We start from the raw sequence: 18,587 nt of genomic DNA on the forward strand, positions 1-18,587 counted from the left end.
GCATTGCTGGTTCAAGACATTAACATTGAAGTGATGATTTTCCCTGGAACTGACAACCGCTTAGTACCCTTATAGTTGCCTTATGGCCTTTACATTAACTTCTAAAATTAAAAATGGCAGCAAGAATTACAAGGGTGTTTGCATTCCCTTGTGCTTATATAGGTGGTAATGGTTGTTGTATGTATGTGAAGGTCTTGCACATTGTGCACCCCTCCCCAAACCCAATATGATTAGCAAAAAAGCTCAGAAGTATTCAGATACTTTTGCAGAAGAACTAGAATCTGTGAATTTTGAATGCTTGGGGCTGGCAATACTGCTTTAACAGATGGAAAATTCTTTATATGAAAAATGACACACATCTACTTTTAAATAATATTGTGACATCTTTAAATATAGCTTTCTCAGCCTTTTGTTACTAAAGTTCACTAGGGAGATGTTCGTTGCTCAAAGATTTCTTCTTTTGGAAACCATCCCTGATCCAGTAGTATCTTCCCCACATTGCTGCTGGATGACTTCTACTGATGGGAATCATTTTTGGGTTATTGTTCCTGTTATGGAATGCCTTCTGACCTACACTCTGAGTTGTGGCCTTCAGGTACCACCAGATCTCAGCAGACTGGATGTAGCTGATTAAACAGGAAAGTATAGGAGCTGTGTTAAGATAGACTGGGCTCCACTGGAAATTGTATGGCACCTTATTCTGGACCATAGTTTGCTATTCAAAAACTTTGGATGGAAAAATACATTGTAAGTTATGAGATGCAACACTTGCAAACAAAAATCAGCAGCGGGCATTCAGACACTATGGTGAGGGAGGTGATTTAAGAATCTAAATATTGTTGGCTTCCTGTTACACCCCAATGTACTTTTTAAAAAACCTTGTTAAGTTTTGTTTTCCTTGAAAAGGCTTGAGAGACCAGGTTTATAATGTACTTATATATTTTATTTAAAAAATTTGCTCCAGTTTGAAATTAACCCTTGGCTGTTTTAAACACAATGCTCCAGAAACGTGTTAACACTATCTCAGATGTTAATGTAGACAGAATCCCAGGGAGCACTTTCTTGTGGTTGGATTGTTGCCAGATTTCCTGTCTAGTAGTGATGGCTGCGGCTACTGCTGTGTCCTGTGGGACCTATTTGCCCTTACTTTCCTCAGGAAAGGTACCACTGTTTGAATCTCTGAATGTACAGCTCCGTAATACTAGGTACAACACCTCCCTCTCTATTTTTGGCATCTATCCATATTCCATTTCTGCTCCTCAAGCAGCACAGTCAAATAATGTCACCAGAAAAATGACATTACACTCTGCCTAACGTATAGACATCACCACTTATGATATTTTGAAGTAATGTGAACTTTTGCATTTTACAGTTCCTTCCCTTTGGTAGATTCCCTCTGAACTGTGGGATTGTTTGATTGTTAGATCTCTGTTTCAAAAATGCTTTCCTTTTTATGGTCCCTCCTAAAATGTAGGCCTTTAACATTCAGTAATGGAATACTTCCTAGAGTCTGCTGTTAAAACTACAAGGCCAGCATTGTAGCCCAAGCTATGTGAACATTAACACACTGGGCTCTCTGCTATCCTCTGCTTTTGTGAACAGAGAGTAGCATGTTCCAGCACACTAGCACTGGAAGGTGTGCATGCACTAGCCTGTTATACCTTCTAACTCTCCCATGGAAACCGTTTGTGGATGTGACACGTGTTCAGTCTCTGCCGCTTCGAATGAGGGGGAGGGCTGATTTCCATGGCCGCATGTTCTCAACTTCTCCCTCTCCCCCGTGCCACCATGTTGTGATCTTGGCACAAGATCTTACTGACTAAGCTGACAGGGGTTCCCTCACGGCAGACTGGAAACCTTTTTGGAGAGGGAAAGCCGATGGAAGCATGGTTGCTACTGGAGTGTGCTGCTCTGCAATATTGACCTTGGCCTCCAGTGGAACCCCAGTTTACAACAGTTCTGTGGACTAAGCTCCCTGCCATTGTGGGGATGGAGGGCAACCCTGCCTTCTATGGTGAATGAGGAAGAAACGGAGGCCAGTTCACTTTCCTTGTTCCTAGGAGGGAATGACGTGCATAAAAGAACACTTAGCCCTTTATGGGAGAGCTTATACATTAGTACATTACTCCCTTTCTTCTCTCATACCCATGGATTTTGAAGTGCTTTGACTGAGAAAAGAGTAATGGCTTTACAGATGGGGAGAGCTCTCAGAAGGAATGCTCTCTTACACAGAAATTCCAAGCCCTGAATTTTGGCAGTTACGTGCAATATGGTTAGCTAACTCATATTTCAGGCTGTTCCGTGAATGATCAGCATTTCCACAAAAACCTGATTGAAAACCAAAAGTATCTTATGTGAGAGAGAGGGGATTTTTATTTATTTATGTTTATGTTTTTGCAGGGCACATGATGTGTGGGGGAATTAGGGAGAGTTCCATGGGCCTGGGAGAGAACAAATCTTTGGGCTGTAGATAGTTTTTACCAGAACAGACTCTCAGGTAACATGCAAGGTCAATCTATTGCTGCAGTTCTTTATGAGACATATTACTTTTCATTTCATTGTCCTACTGTATGTGTGTCAATGGATGAATAATTTTCAGGAGTTAATTATGCACTGGATTAGTAGCATATCAAATATGTATTGCCATGATGGCAGATAATATAACACAAAAGATTTTTGGAAAAGAATTGTGAGATCAAGCTCAATAGAGCCCATCTGCACCTGAGATCCTTCTCCTTCCACTTCCCCAAGGACCTGCAGGATGGCAGCTTGCAGGGTGGCCTGCTGAGCAGGCTGATAACATCGGGGCTGCCCTTAACTCCTGAGCAAGGTCAGCTGGGATGAAATCTACTTAAAATGGGTCAGATGCTGTCAACATCCATGCTCTCTTGTGGCTTTGGTGTGTTAGGAGCTTTGCCCACCAGGCAAAACGGCAGTCCTTCCAGCCCTACCCCAGTGTCTGGCAGAGAAAAAGCACCATGCCTTTTCTGAGGAGAGGCAGACTCTATACAGGGACCCCTTTGAGGTCAGCACAAAAGACTTCTCCATCTTCTTGCTACATACAACTGATGCCCCAGGGTGGCTGGAGTCGGGGAGGAGGGGTTGAGGTTGTCTATGGGGTATTAGCAGGAGAGTCACTGGTTGCTAGGGTGGATGGCTGTTCAAGCAGCTGGCTGAATGAGGATTCACCCGAGATGAAGGCAGTAAAGCTGGTTGGGAATTTTTCAACAATTTTTTTGTTGGAAAGTGCTCCATATTCAAACTGAAAACTTTGCCCCTTTTGTGGGAAGTTTCATCTTAACTTTTTGGGGTTTCATGGTGGAATTTTGGGGGTGGGGACAAGAGACTATTATAACCAGTAGCCCAGTGGTTATGGCACTCAGCTGGGATGCAGGAGACCTGAGTGTCTCTGCTATGCCTGATTCAGAGCAGAAACTTGAACCCAGATCTTCCACGTCCACTGTGAGTGCCCTGACCATCAGGCTGTAGAGCCAGTCTCTCTTCCATTCTCAGTCTTTCCTGTTAGAACTGTTCAAATTTTCAAGGATTAATGTAGATTTGGCAAATCACTTATGGCAATTCAGACAGAAATAGATTGAAAAGAACAGGAAGCTTACATGAAGTCTCAATGAAGACAGATAAGGAATGAGAAGTTCAAAAGGGCACTTTTGAATCCATTAAACAATTTTTAAAGGAGACCAATATTCTCTCTAGTTATCACTCAGCATTCATTGCATTTAGGATGTTCATAGGTCCACCATTTTCTGTTAAAACAATAACTGGAAAAATACCCCTTATATATGCTCTATCCATTTTTTTAAATTGTTTGGTTAAACAGTTAATGCATGTTCTAATTTTTTGTTGTGTTTGGATTTAAATAATCCATTTTAAAATTCAAAATAGGAACACTAAGTAGTTTTTTTAAAAAACTTAGTTCTACAACTAAGTAGTTTTAAAAAGAATACGTACAACAACTTTGTATGTTGGATATGGAATACATTTCCCCATTGCTTATTCACAGCTTTTCACAATGTGCCACAATTGTTCTTCACACCTCCCTTGGGGAAAGGTTCAGTTCATATTGCATGCATCTGAGATATATACCTATCAATATGCTTCATTTTAGTTCAGTTAATGAGAAACCGTAATGTGGAGAGAGGGAAAGGATGTTGTCTTTAATACCCTACTGTTGTCTCTATCACTAGTCCTATATGTTTCAGCATTTGTATATTAAATACTTTTCACCTACATTAAATATGCATATTTACAGACTGTATTTATTCAGCTTTCACTGTTAATTGGTCTGAGCCTTTTAGTGTTGGTCACCTGAACAAGCAATAGAAAAATAGAAATAGAATAGAATCCAGCAATAGAAATAGAAATAGAATTGCAATAGAAAAAGCAATAAATAAACTTTAACATGAATACCCGCAATTTTTCATTCTATCTTGTAAATCAGTTTCTGAATGGAAGTACAAACACATCCTTATTTTGGGGATGTGAAAGAAGGTACTACCCCTTTAAGGGACAGGCTGGAGCCTACAGCCTGGGGATAATCCAGCAGGCTGTGCCCCACTCTGGGATTGAGCTATTTAAACACAGGAATGGGATACTGGGAGAGAGGGGAGTAGAAGCAAGGCAGGCTACAGAGAGTGGTGGTTTCTCTTTCTGGCATCAGGAGACAAGCCTAACCTGATTTAGAGACATGAGTATGGATGTTAAATTTGGGAGCACTGAACTGAGGTCCTGATGAACTGTTTGTGGTAATAATTCCTATTCTGAAGCCTTTTTAAAAAGGGAACATGATATATTAATGTGTGTTGGCTTCTCTTTGTCCCATCTGTCAAAGCAATTCTATTGTTGCCCCAATCAGGGGAAGTTGTGGTGGGGCATACATACGTACCCTTGTGGCTCGGTGAGGTGTGCCCCACGCAGCACACGTACATGCTTTCACACGGGGGCTTACTGATTTTGTGCTGAAAATCTTTCTATTATGCCTTGTACAAAATCAAATAGCAGTAACTTCATGTGGGATTGTGCATTGCAATAGTCCTGTTTAATTTTACTGTTACCCTGTTGTTTACAATGCCAAATTCTCCATTTTTAAAATGGTCCATGGAACATGAGCCAAACTGACCCTGGGCATATGGTGTTTTTATCTGAAAACTTTTCTATTTCTCTGGGTTACATGACTGGAAGAAAAGGGAATTTAACTTATCAGGCCTTCTGCACCCAATAATTTTGTCTCCTCATAATTATATGTGCAGTTTCATATTAGAAAATTAAAAAATTTTCAGCATCACTAAGTAATAATAGGGACTAGTCCCTTTGGATATTTTGAGAGGGTATCCAAGGTACAATCAAATTATTCTGACTTAGAAAAGAAAATGCAGTACACTTGCATCAACTTGGTTAGCTTTTAAATACCTTTTTATAAATATTTTTAATGTGTTCTTGGAGCACACTGCTCAGTATTGGCACTATTGATTGGCTGCCTTTTTTTTTAGGATGATAGCAGTCTGTCAAATTCATAACCTGATTTTTTGGTTTAGTTCAGTCACTCACGCTGAGTCAGTTTCTTTTCCTTCTTAGAGGCAGATTAAGAAAAGGTAAATATATCATCTAATTCTGTAGTATGTCTAGACTCGAATTGTAAATATTTGACTATAAGGAAGCTCATATGGCTGCAAAAGACTATTTAGTCAAATCTTTGTAATAACCTGAGCCCCTCAAGCCAAATGGAAAAAAAATGTGTACAAAGAGAATAATCGATAAATGTTTATATACTCCTAAACTATAACATAAAACTCATGAAATATTAATACCCAAATGTTAATGCATATGGCAGAAATCTATAAAATGACATTTAAAGTTGTCTATCACTTTGTTCTTGGATCATGTTGTTTGGCCATGTTATTTTAGGGGTCTTAGGTAAGGGAATGATGTTATGGGCTTTATTCTCATCTTGTTTACACCAGTTGTATGTTGGTGTCAGTGGGTTAAATTCACCTATAAGTCTTTTTATGTCAATACAGTTGCACCTGCTTACAACAATGGTGAACTTTGTTAGCATTAAAAATTGTACTGAGTTAATCATACTCCTGTGCAAATTTAGAAGGCCGTGTGCTCCCGGAACTTCTTTGCCTTTGCAAATCCAATGTCCTATTGCACGCTGTTTTTCCCTCTTCCTTCTGCTACTAATATGGTGTGGGAGAAAGGGGAGGATGAAGAAGAAAAAAGGTAACTTAAAATAAGTACTTTCCTTGTTAAGCTATGCAGTGTCACCATTTTTGTGAAGGGTGCAGGAGCTGACCAGGTGGAGGGAGGGAGAAAGGTGAATAAGCACTACAGTATGAGAAGTGTAGGCCGGAACATAGCAAGTTTGTGGTGTTTGTGTTTTCATATTAGTGTCAAAAGGAATGGATTGTTTGTACAGTACTGAGAATGAGGAGGGGTGGCAGGAGGTAAAAGGCCATGAGCCAGAGGAAAGTTATGCAAACATTGCAGTGTCCCCCTGTGGTTCAGTTTCATCCTCCAGATCTACATGGAGGTGGTTTGGAGCTTTACGACTCTGGTTTGATGGGATCACTATGTCACCCACATCCAAGGTTTGTGGTTCAGTCAGGGAATCCACATCAAACTCTGGTGGTGTCACATCTAGCAAACATATGGTCAAGCTCTTCATAGCAAGAGCAGGCTGTAGTATCTCTCTGTACAGTTAAATTGTGTTTCACGTGTCTGTGGCCACTCAGAGCTCCTTTTCCTTACTGCAGCACTGGAGAGCATCTTGGTTATGCCCCTTTCTGAGCAGTGTCGATGGTATCTGCTGTGACAAAATTCCTCCTCTGCCTTGGTGGGTCCTGCGCTTTTTGGCAGATTTGCTCACCTCAGAGGTTCACGGCAGCCCTCAGTTTGGCCACTTTTGCTGCCATTCACTCAGCCACCTGCCATTCACTCAACTAACATCATCACTGGCCAGCATGGGGGAAACGGAGAACAATCTCCGCAGTCTCTGTTGTCCCACTTAGTGGGTCAGAGACAGCCAGATCCCTTTCCAAATTAGAATGTCCAGCTCACAAAAACTTATGCTCAAATAAATTTGTTAGTCTCTAAGGTGCTACAAGTACTCCTTTTCTTTTTACTGTCCTTTCTGGTGTTGCTCACAGACCAGGTCAACTCCTCCTCTGTCCAATCAGGAGTTGGGGTGATGCGGGGAACCCAGGCCCACCCTCTACACCGGGTTCAAGCCCAGGGCCCTGTGGATAGCAGCTGTCTAAATGTCTCCTGTATCAGCTGCATGACAGCTACAACTCCCTGGGCTACTTCCCCATGGCCTCCCCCAGCACCTTCTTTTTCCTCACTGCAGGATCTTCCTCCTGAAGCCTGATCACACTTGTACTCCTCAGTCCTCCAGCAGCACACCTTCTCACTCTCTGCCTCTTGCATGCCCCCCACTAACTGATGGGAGGTCCTTTTAAAACCACCTGTCCTGATTAGTCTGCCTGCCATAATTGATTCTAGTTCTTAATTGGCTCCAGGTGTCTTAATTAGCTTGCCTGTCTTAATTGGTTCTAGCAGGTTCCTGATTGCTCTAGCGCAGCCCCTGCTCTGGTCACTCGGAAGAAGAAAACTATTCATCCAGCAGGCAGAATATTTGCCTTCTACCAGACTCCTGTACGCCACTGGTCTCACACTGCTTGTATATCAGTGCCAAGATACAGATGGACAAAATAAAGCTCCTCTCACCAGAGCTCAATAAAGTCCAGAATCTCAGTCTGGGGCCATGGTGCAGCAGCAGGAGGCAATGTATGGGGGTGAGGGGGTAATCAGGAATATGACACACAAGTATTTGTGAACTCCCCACAAATTGGAATTTCAAAGAACTGCACCTGGCTGTATGCAACTATTTAAATGGTGGTGTGACATCCAGTTAGGATGAAACTGGAGCTGTAGAGAGGACACAGCTGATCCAGGGAGTCAGAAAGCAGTGTGGGATACTGGCAGGAAGATCTGACAGATGCACAACACTTGTTATAGGATGTGGTTATAACCACACCTGCTTTGTCATGGGTAAACTCAATCCACATCCATGTAAACCTGCTTCCAAAGGGGGGTTTGATAACACACATTAAAACACTAGATAATATACAACAAAACATTTTGTTTGTGGATGAAGGCATTTTAACAGGAAACATCTCAAGCTGACCTGCAACAAATTTGAAGTGTAGACAAGTCCTTGTACATGGCTGATTGTAACCTAAACCTCTTAGCCACTACATCTGCAGGCAGAGCTTTAATTGATTATGGTCTTTCTAGTTTAAATACAGTTCAAAATGACGTTGAATGTATTGTGACTTTTTTCAGCAGGGCCAGAAGTTAGCCTTATATTTACAATAGATGTAGTAGTAAAGTAATGGACTTGTCAGTGTTCTTAGGGAAAGTACAACCTACTCCAGTCTGTTTTTATGTTGTCTTAAAAGAGGCTCTTATTTATTTCATAGAGAAATGGGCAGCTCTCTGCTTCAAACACAGTATTCATTAACCAGAAGTTCTCAGATGGTCTGTGGATCCCATGCTGATGGTCTGTTCAAAGCTGGCTGATCATGTGTCACAGGGTCTCTCATGTTCCAGTAGTTAAACTGTATTAAAAGAAGCTAAAATAAACTAAATACTTTTCCTCAAGCAGCTGCTGTTGAAATCTCATCCTTGGGGAAAGTACATCATCCGCAGAGATGGTCCACATACTCGTAAATGGGAGCGGAGATTCTCTCTTTTAAAATGTATTTGCATTATGAACAAGTTTGAGAATCCCAGCATTAGGCTAATATATAGGTTTCCAAGACATGGAAATTCAGATTCTGTGCAAATTAAGAATATACTATTGAAAATTTTTTCTGCCTTTTCACACTATATAGTAAAATGGCTGACGAGAGAAGAGGGGTTAATGTACAATGATAGTTGTAGCGACTTATAGCAACCCCTGCCCAGAGTGCATTTTATTCCATTCATACTGCCAAATGTTTCTTTACTTGTAATTGAATGTAGCAATAATACATATGCTAGATTGATAGCAATGATGACAAAAATCCTGTGTCCACAGAACACACACAGCACAAGCACACGCCCACTGCTTTGCAGGTTTGGAAGGATAGCTCATTCTTTATGCCCACTGTCTCCTTGGTGCCTCTTTTGAGACTGCTGACAAATGAGCCAATTGTGGTGATGGTTTTTGTGTTGTGTTCTGTGGCTCACTTCTGGAATAAGAGATGAACTGAAACCACTGACTGCTGTAATGCAGAATAGGTGCCAGAAGCAACTTTTAATGTCCAACAGCCTTGACCACAGTCCAAACACTGAGCTAGAGGTAGAGGGCTTGGTCTCCCCTTATCAATTGTCTGAGTCATTCAGTCTGTTCCAAACAGCTGTTTCATTCAGTGTTTAATTTTATTGAGAACAGGCTGTAACTTCTAGAAAGAATGAATGCTAAAAGTTCAGTGAAAAACTGTATGGCTTAAATGCTCCATTATTGGCTTGAAAATTGCTTTAGACTTTTTTCACACGGCACTCTTGTTCAAAAGTGTAAAATGAGTCTGCAGCATACCGACAAGCCTAAAAGAAATACAATAGAGAAAATATGTTCAGTGACCTTGAAAGCCTTGGGGAAAAAAGATAAGTTCACCTGTTGATGTTTTAATCTCATGACCTAGGATTGAAAGGCTATGTGGCTAGCGTGCCGTCTTTTCAAAATGCTGAGAGAGAAGAGCATAAAGACACTAAAATTGAAGAATGTTGCCAGACAAATGGTGGGTAGGCCTGTGTGGTGAATGGTGAAGGAAGGGAAATTTTAGGATTTAATTTAAATAAATAAAATTCAATAGCCACCAAATATGTAAACATAAGGCACATGGCTATCCTCTCCCTGATCTCTCCTGGCTTGTGTTTTTGTAAATCTATCCCACACACTCTTTTTCTTGTCTTTTTGTCTCATTACTGTACACTCTGTGAGACCAGAATTTGTGATATTTTGGGAACTACTTCAATCTTAACTAATAAACTATAATAGTAATCAGTCTAGTTAATGTCTGATCAGTTTAATTGCTGATACAGCAACTTTTCCCCTCATGTGAAAACTACTTTGAAAATACAGATAAACTACAAAATGTTACTTCAGCCAATTGCTTTGATATTTTTGGGTTACCATTTCTTGTTACAATGCTTCTTTACGTATTAGGTACACCAGTGGTCCCCAACCTTTCTGTGGGAATAGCATATTCCCATTTCCAGAAGACTGTGGCAGGCGCCAGACACCCCACCGCCGAAATACTGCTGAGAAACGGCAACACTTCTCAGCGGCATTTCGGCAGGCGGTTCTCCGGCGGCCGTGCTTGGCGGCGGCATTTTGGCAGTGCGGTGTCCTGCGGGCGCACACAACTGCCCTGCGGGTGCCATTGCACCCGCGGGCACCGCGTTGAGGACCCCTGAGGTACACTGTGTATAGTCAGTATTGAAAGCAAATACAGCAATTTTTCATTTTTCAGATCTGTGTTAGCCTGGTTTTAATACAGCATTTGCTGTTGTCATGGGAAATGGTGAAGGAATTGACAGATAAAATGGAATGTTACAAGGGAATACCTTTCTGGCGGATATGCTTTAGCCAACGAGTTATTGGGCTCAATACAGGGGTAACTGGGTGAGATGTAATGGCCTGTGATATACAGGAGGTCAGAACATATCTAATGGACCCTTCTGGCCTTTTCTGTGATTCTGTGATACTAGAAAACTCTCTAGCAGGAATTACTGTTCTCTTTAGGGTAAGTCATTCTCTGCCCACCAATTCAGTGATGTAGCTATTCATTCCATTGCTTTCTGTGTCTCTAATGTGGACAACAGTTCCTACACAGACATGCTTCTCTCCTAGCAAATTTCTGGCAGTCACTGTAGCAACTGTCATCCAGCTGGGAGACGCTTCCATCTTCGCTGATGATAGTGCTGCTTTTTGGTCAGGCATGTGAAGACATGATTTACTTGCTTTCAACAACACTGATTGTAGTAAGCAAGTCTGTCTGCTGAGCGGCTTGAGGTCTGCTGTATTGGGGCACAGCTTGTGTACAGAGTTGCTAAGCCCTGAATTCTCCTCTTCTAGAGGTAGTGTGCAATGCTTTATGTGCTGAATGAAATATCAAATCTAATCCTCTTCCTGGGTCTAAATTGACCCGGGTACAGGCTTGGCAGCCAGGCGCACCAGAGCTTCTCATGGTGACTACTGACACTAACTTGTTCTCTGGCCTTTGGCCAAGTTGTTTACCTTGTGTGTGTCTATTTCTCCACTTGCAAAAAAATGGGGAGATTGCCTGCCTACAACCCAACAATGTTGTGAGGATTAGTTAATGTTGGTACAGCTCTTGAAAAATATAAAACTCTAAGTATTAGTGCAGCAACATTAAGAAACAACCTTCTGGCTGTTGTAAACATTTTCTTGTAAATTATTAAACCGGATTTGCTGCAAACATTAAAGTGCTTTTACTAACCAGCTTTTTCTGATCTCTTTCTATATGACCCTCCCTTCATCATATTTTCACATTCAGGAGAGTACTGCAGCTTTACCAAAAGGGTCTTTTATATGTGATGCATAAAGGATATGAAAAAAGAAAAGGAGTACTAGTGGCACCTTAGAGACTAACCAATTTATTTGAGCATAAGCTTTTCGTGAGCTACAGCTCACGAAAAGCTTATGCTCAAATAAATTGGTTAGTCTCTAAGGTGCCACAAGTACTCCTTTTCTTTTTGCGAATACAGACTAACACGGCTACTACTCTGAAAAGGATATGAAGTAATGCATTTTTTATCTGTGACTTAAGTGACCTTCCAATAACATGTACCTGTGCTTTCCCATTTGAGATGATTACTGCTCACCCTTCCCACCATTCTGAGTAATATGAAATTTAGCAGTCATTCTGTAATACTTTCAGAATCAAGCATATTCTCATTTCCATCTTCAAAAATTAGGAAAATAACATAGGAACATAGTGATTTCCATACTGAATTGGACTGCTGGACCATCTAATCCAGTAGCCAGTCTTCAACAATGGCTGGTACCAGATGTTTCCAGTATAAAAAATCCTGCAGTTGGAAGTTATGGAATAACCTCACCATAGGCAGAGCACCATTCATTAAATGTTGGTTTATGTGGTGAAGCAATCAGGGTTTATAATCCTTTGAAAACTCTTGATTTTTTCTCCCTCTTTTTAAATCCTTATGAATGTAAGTTTGGATATTCTTGTCATCCATATTAATGGTCTTCTTTTGTGAAACCTGTTAAGCTCTTAGCCTCAGTGATATTTTTAGCAATGAGTTTCATGGGCTGTGTGGTATTGTGTAGAAGAAAAATTTCCTTTTATCTGTTTGAAACTTGCTCCCTCTGCATGAAGATGTGAATATAACTTACTGGTTTCTGTAAACCAGTGGTTCTCAAACTTTTGTACTAGTGACTTTTTTCAAATAGCAGGCCTTTGAGTACGACCCCCCCCCGCTTATAAATTAAAAACACTTTTTAATATATTTAACACCATTATAAATGCTGGATACAAAGCTGGGTTTGGGGTGGAGGCTGACAGCTCGCAACCCACCATATAATAACCTCGCGACCCCCAGTTTGAGAACCCCTGCTGTAAACAATAATATCTCTGTCATTACATTCAAATAACAGTTTGTTTGGGGAACTAGATGGTCCAGGGAACTGATGATAGGACACAAATCTGGTTTAGACTGCTAGTGAACAAAAGTCATTACCATCTGCCACATGTTTGAGATGAACTGGTGAACTCTTTCTCTAGCTCCTAGTAAATGGATGATTAGATTACAATAAGCACTGTCAAAATTAGCATTATTCGGCATCCTTATCAGTAGCATCAGAATAGCCTGCACAGACTGAACGACCATCTTGATCATAGAAGTGCTCCTTCCAGTGAAGGCAGCCCATATACTGTATGGCAGCAGCACTACTTCTGTGAAAAACTTCTTTTGGGAATGGCTGTATCCTGATCTCTGAAGTCTGTGAAATACTGAATGCATCCTGGGATGAATAAATAGGAATCCTTATAAATTACATCTAAGCACAGCGAATAGATACTTCAGAAGATATACAAATTTATAAGTCTAAATAGGCATGATCGTCTGTCATCTTCAAAACTAAACTAGTTTCCTGCACAATTGCTAAATATTAGACATTGAAGCTGAGTTCTCTGTTGGCATTTGTCTGTGACTAATTTCATGTAGTGTTATTTTCCCCCTACACATTGTGACAGGGTCGGGCCAGATGGCTACAGGAGAGTAACAGAAGACAGATATATTAGCCCCAGGTTAAGTAGGTCCCTTTTCCCTGGGTAAGGTAACAGGGAAGGTTCCAGAACAATCAGGAGACAATTCTGGAGACAATTAAGACAGGCAGATTAGAACACCTGCAGCCAATCAAGAAGCTGCTAGAATCAATTAAGGCAGGCTAATCAGGGCATCTGGGTTTAAAAAGGAGCTCACTTCAGTTTGTGGTGCGCATGTGAGGAGTTGGGAGTAAGAGGCACTAGGAGCTGAGAGTGAGAACGCGGACTGTTGGAGGACTGAGAAGTACAAGCATTATCAGACACCAGGAGGAAGGTCCTATGGTGAGGATAAAGAAGGTGTTGGGAGGAGGCCATGGGGAAGTAGCCTAGGGAGTTGTAGCTGTCGCAAGCTGTTCCAGGAGGCACTCTAGACAGCTGCATTCCACAGGACCCTGGGCTGGAACCCGGAGTAGAGGGCGGGCCCGGGTTCCCTCCAAACCTCCCAACTCCTGGTCAGACACAGGAGTCGTCGAACTGGACTGTGGGTTCAGAAAAACAGCCAAGCTGAGGGCTGCCGTGAAGCTCCAAGGCGAGCAAATCCGCCAATAAGCACAAGACCCACCAAGGTAGAGGAGGAACTTTGTCACAATATCCAATCTCATGTGCATGTGTATTTCTGACCTTCTCCTCCCGCCTGAGATTACTGCCTTTTTAGTGTGTCTGGAGTTAAAGATATGGGAATGGAAGGGCATTACATCTCTCACTTGTCCCAGGGGAGGAAAAGAGGGTGCCATGCATTAGGGAAGTGGACTAAATATAATGGTGTGTAATGTAAAACCTAATAGGCAAGCCATTTCTCCCTTGATTTACTGACTTTGGTAGAGTTTTTATTTGTGTTGTTGGAATAATTATTGCTCTGGCACTTTTCCCCTGCAATCCTGACAGTAGCCTTATTGGTTCTATCTCAAAAGAATTATTGAAAGGATACAGTTTGGTGAATCTTTCTTTCTTAAAGGTACACTTGATTAATACACTCTAAATCTGATTGTCACTGTGATTGTAAGAGTAACATGAAATGGAGACAATGGTAAACAAGTGTTTAGCAGTGGACTCTTTAAAATAATAATTCCAGTGAGTAACCTGTTTAAAATGTTGTGGTCTTGTTTTATTTTTAGTGATGATCTTTCATTGATTTATGCCTTGGGTAGTACAAAATTTTTTTGTTTTTTTTTCATAATCTAGGAATTGAAATAACATAACTGATCTCAACTGCACCTAATACAGTGTTTGTTTTTTAATTGTATCGTATTCCTTAGAAATACATTTTTGCTTTATTCTCTAGAATTACTTGATTACTTTTTTATTAAATAAGTGGTTTGATCAACATTGTTTTAATACAATTTCACTTTTTTTCCGCAGGCTGTGTTAATGAATAACATAACAACAAATGAGAGATTTATCCAGAATCTAAAAGGTACCTTTTTATTGTAGTTCTATTATTATCAGACTTAAAGCCAGTTCTCTCAAAGACTCAGTCTTACTCCTGTGTCTTTTAGGTGTGTGAGCTCTTCAACTCAAAGCCATGAGAAAGTGTAGGAACCACCATAAACTAGACCTTGACCATGTACAGGTTCTTCATGGGTACAGGGCTCATGCCATACTGCCTTCAGTGGGGCTCTGTTTAGGCAAAAAGGTCCATGTGGCTCTTAGTGCAGGACTCCACAGCCTTAGATCTTAATGGCAGAAAATAAGAAATATAAATAGAACAGATTCCCCCTATATTAATAATATATACTTGAACAACTTCTCTGTTCCCACCCACATAGTATAACCCTCTTTCAACTCTAAAATTCTATACTTCTGTATATGGATGCATTGACATCCATGGGAGTAATACACACATCTGAAAGGAAAATTTGGCCTTATTAATTATTATCCACTTTGATACTTTCAGAATCATTGCTAGTGAGTTATGACTTCTAGCATTTGGGCCATTGGAAAATACAGTTGTCAGCCTCTCTGATGTGCTCAGCTTTCTGATGCAAAGCTTTTTGTTGGGAGCAAAGCATTCAGGGTGTCACAGCATGATGGAGGAGGTTCCACCACAGAAAACTACTAACTTACAAACAATCCTGCTTTGTGAACTGTAAACTGCTGTTACGGAGGGTGTGACGTTCCCCTCTGGTGTTATCTGGACTGGTGATCTGCTAGGTCACTCCAATCCCTGACTCTGGGAACCAGCTTTACCCTGCTCTGCTGTGAGAGCCCCCACTCCTGGGCTGTTCACGCACAGCCTCTGGCATGTAAGCTGCTCCTTGAATTGTGCAACCGAATGACACTAGCCAATATCTCCGGTCCCAGACACAAACCTAGGAACCTCCATCTTGCAGTGTCCAGTTATGCCTGCTGGACGCTGCAAGCTTATATGAGTTCATCACTTTAACAAAGAAATTTACATGTACCAGGCTTGTTAACCCAAGGGGAGTCACTGACATGCTTCAAACCAAACGCACTGCTTCAGATAGAATAAATAAACAGATTTATTAACTATAAAGATAGATTTTAAGTGATTATAAGTCAAAGCATAACAAGTCGGATTTGGTCAAATGAAATAAAAGCAAAACGCATTCTAAGCTGATCTTAACGCTTTCAATGCCCTTACAAACTTCGATGCTTCTCACCACAGGCTGGCTGGTTGCCCTTCAGCCAGGCTCTCCCCTTTGATCAGCACTTCAGTTGTTTGGTGGTGATGTCTGTAGATAGAGGTGGAAGAGAAAGAGCATGGCAAATGTCTTTCCCTTTTATCATATTCTTTCTTCCCTCTTGGCTTCTCCCCCCGCTCCCCCCCTTCAGAGTCAGGTGAGCATTACCTCATTACAGTCCCAAACTGACCAAAGGAAGGGGGGTGACTCACTGAGAGTCGAACAGATCCTTTTGTTGCTGCCTAGGCCAGCATCCTTTGTTCCTGTGAGGCTGGGCTGGGTTTCTCCCATACATGCCTTGATGAAGTGTGAACTGCCCCTCTGCTCTTAGAGAGTTTTTGCCTGGGCTTGCTTTAAGCCATGAGGATACATTTTCAGCCTCATAACTATGTACATGAAATTATAACCTATAACATTACTATAAAATAACATCACTATAACAACAATGCTCAGTGCATCATGAACCTTCCGAAGATACCCGACATGACAAATTTTGCATTAGATACCACACAATCATATTATAAGGATGAACATGGGGGTGTAGGGTGTTCCCATGAGGTACAGAATGTCACAGTGAGTTGTAACTTTAATTTAGATAAGTAGTAGGAAAATTACCATTGTGTCTGCACTATAGTGACTAGTCCTTCAGTGACCTCTAGTCTGCTAGGTTGCAGGCCAAGAGCAGCCAGAGAATATAGATGAGTTAGAGCCCTCCCTTTGGAGGAGGGGATGCAGAGAATGTAGGTTGTATTAGGTAGAAAACCCTCCTACGTCCTCTGTGTTTTTGCTGCTGAGCAGGTGCCACAATGTGACACTATATTTGGTCTACCAAAATATCATGAATTTGGGAGACTGAGAAAAGTAGCCAATAGAGCTTTCTCACTATCAAATTTGCATCTTTGATTTTGGAGGGAGGGATCTGTTTATCTTACTATAATATTCCATTAAAAATAATAATCCTCTTTTGGCCCAGAACACTTGATAAAGTTACAGAAGGAATACGGAAAGCTACAACTGGATGTGTACCAGTTTCAGAAAAACCAGACTAACCTTCAGAAGAAATTTTCCTATGATATGTAAGTTTGTTCTTTTAAATACATGACTTACAGAATGAAAGGTCATAAGCCAAATTATTCTTTTGAAACCTGCACTTGAATACTGCATTTTTCCCCATAGTTACAGTTTTAAAATATAAATGCTGCTAGTAGATATTTTGAGACTAGATAGCATTTTCAGAAAAGGAAAATAATATACCACCTACGGTCCTGATTGGTTTCTGCTCATTTGTGTGAGTACTTGTGGCTCCCATCACCATAGTATTGAAGCACTTCACAAACATTTCTTACTTGTATTCCTCTCAGTGCTTCTGGCAGACAGCGAAGTACAATTATTCCCAGTTTACAGATAAGGAACTGAGGCACAGAGAGACTAAGTGATTTGCCAAGGTCACACAAGAAGTCTGTGGGAGGGCCAGAATTTGAATTTAGATCTTCCAAGTCCCAGCCAGGGCTTTAATCGGATTTTTGTTACGTTTCCTGAAGTCGTTGTCATCATCTTCTTTTGTATGCCTAAAAACAGCAATGTTAGATGTCCAAGTCTAGGTCAGCAATCCAATTGATTGCTTCAGGTGACACAGAGTGGATAGCTGAGATGCCACTGGGATGTGGATTGTTTGGGACACTGATTGATGAGGTGCTCCATAGTTTGAAGTCAATTTCCACAGTGAGAAATAGGATGGTGTCTCAGTCGCCATTTATGGAAGAGGTAAGAGCATCTGCCATGTGATGTTTGGATGAGATTCAAAGTGGACATGTTTTCCATAGAAGTGAAAAGTCCTTGAGGTGTTTATTTGTCAGTTAGTGTCCTTCCAGCTTGCTTGCTATTTATCTTCAAGGGAAAACCTCAAATCTTCAAGCTCTTGCGCTGCAAGCCAGAAAAGTTTTCTGGAGTTGAGTTGGAATCTCAGTAAATTATATAAGGACTTAATGAATTGGAAGGTCCTTGTTAACTCAAATATGATGGAACATTTGAAGAATTTTTTGTGATGAATTTGAGGTAGGTGGATATCTGCCAGTATGGGAAGCCATGGTTGAGCTGTTGATTTCACTGTGCCCTAAACAGCAATGGAAATAGGTACCCCTGAAGCATTGTAAGTTGTGAATAACGAAATATATGTGCAGGGACACTGGTAAGAACTTCAATAACCCTTAACACTTCCACGTATTCACTAGGAGTTATTTCCTGTACTAATTATGAGTTCTGTTTTTTTCCCTTTCTTGCTAACATTGATGTTCCTTTCTCTATATCTTGGGAAGGATGAACCAATGCAACTTTCTTTGCTTTCATTCTTATAATTATTATGGATCTCTGCTCAGTTAGCAGCAAGTTAAGTTGTGCTTCCTATACTGGCAGGACTGGTACTTCCACAGCAATGGAATGAAAAAGTCAGACCCTATAGAAGCAGTAGCTTAGTTTGGTTTCTGATAAATCTTGACAACTGTCACCAAGAAGAAAAATTTTGCTATTATGGGCCTGATCCTGCTGTTTTTATACAAACTGGAAGTCAGTA

General features: G+C 41.0%; 1 protein-coding gene across 2 annotated transcripts in view; it reads left to right on the plus strand.

The window, feature by feature from the left end:
- The window catches only part of GOLM1 (golgi membrane protein 1), a 98,731-nt gene that overhangs the window by 59,111 nt on the left and 21,033 nt on the right, over window positions 1-18,587 (plus strand). For both annotated transcript variants that reach the window (XM_048849713.2, XM_048849714.2), the window contains exons 4-5: window positions 14,736-14,790; window positions 16,992-17,094. In XM_048849713.2, the coding sequence (XP_048705670.1) occupies window positions 14,736-14,790; window positions 16,992-17,094 (158 nt within the window). The remainder of the gene's footprint in view (window positions 1-14,735; window positions 14,791-16,991; window positions 17,095-18,587) is intronic.

Source organism: Caretta caretta, chromosome 5 (genome assembly GCF_965140235.1).
Source record: "Caretta caretta isolate rCarCar2 chromosome 5, rCarCar1.hap1, whole genome shotgun sequence".
Classification (NCBI taxonomy): domain Eukaryota; kingdom Metazoa; phylum Chordata; order Testudines; family Cheloniidae; genus Caretta; species Caretta caretta.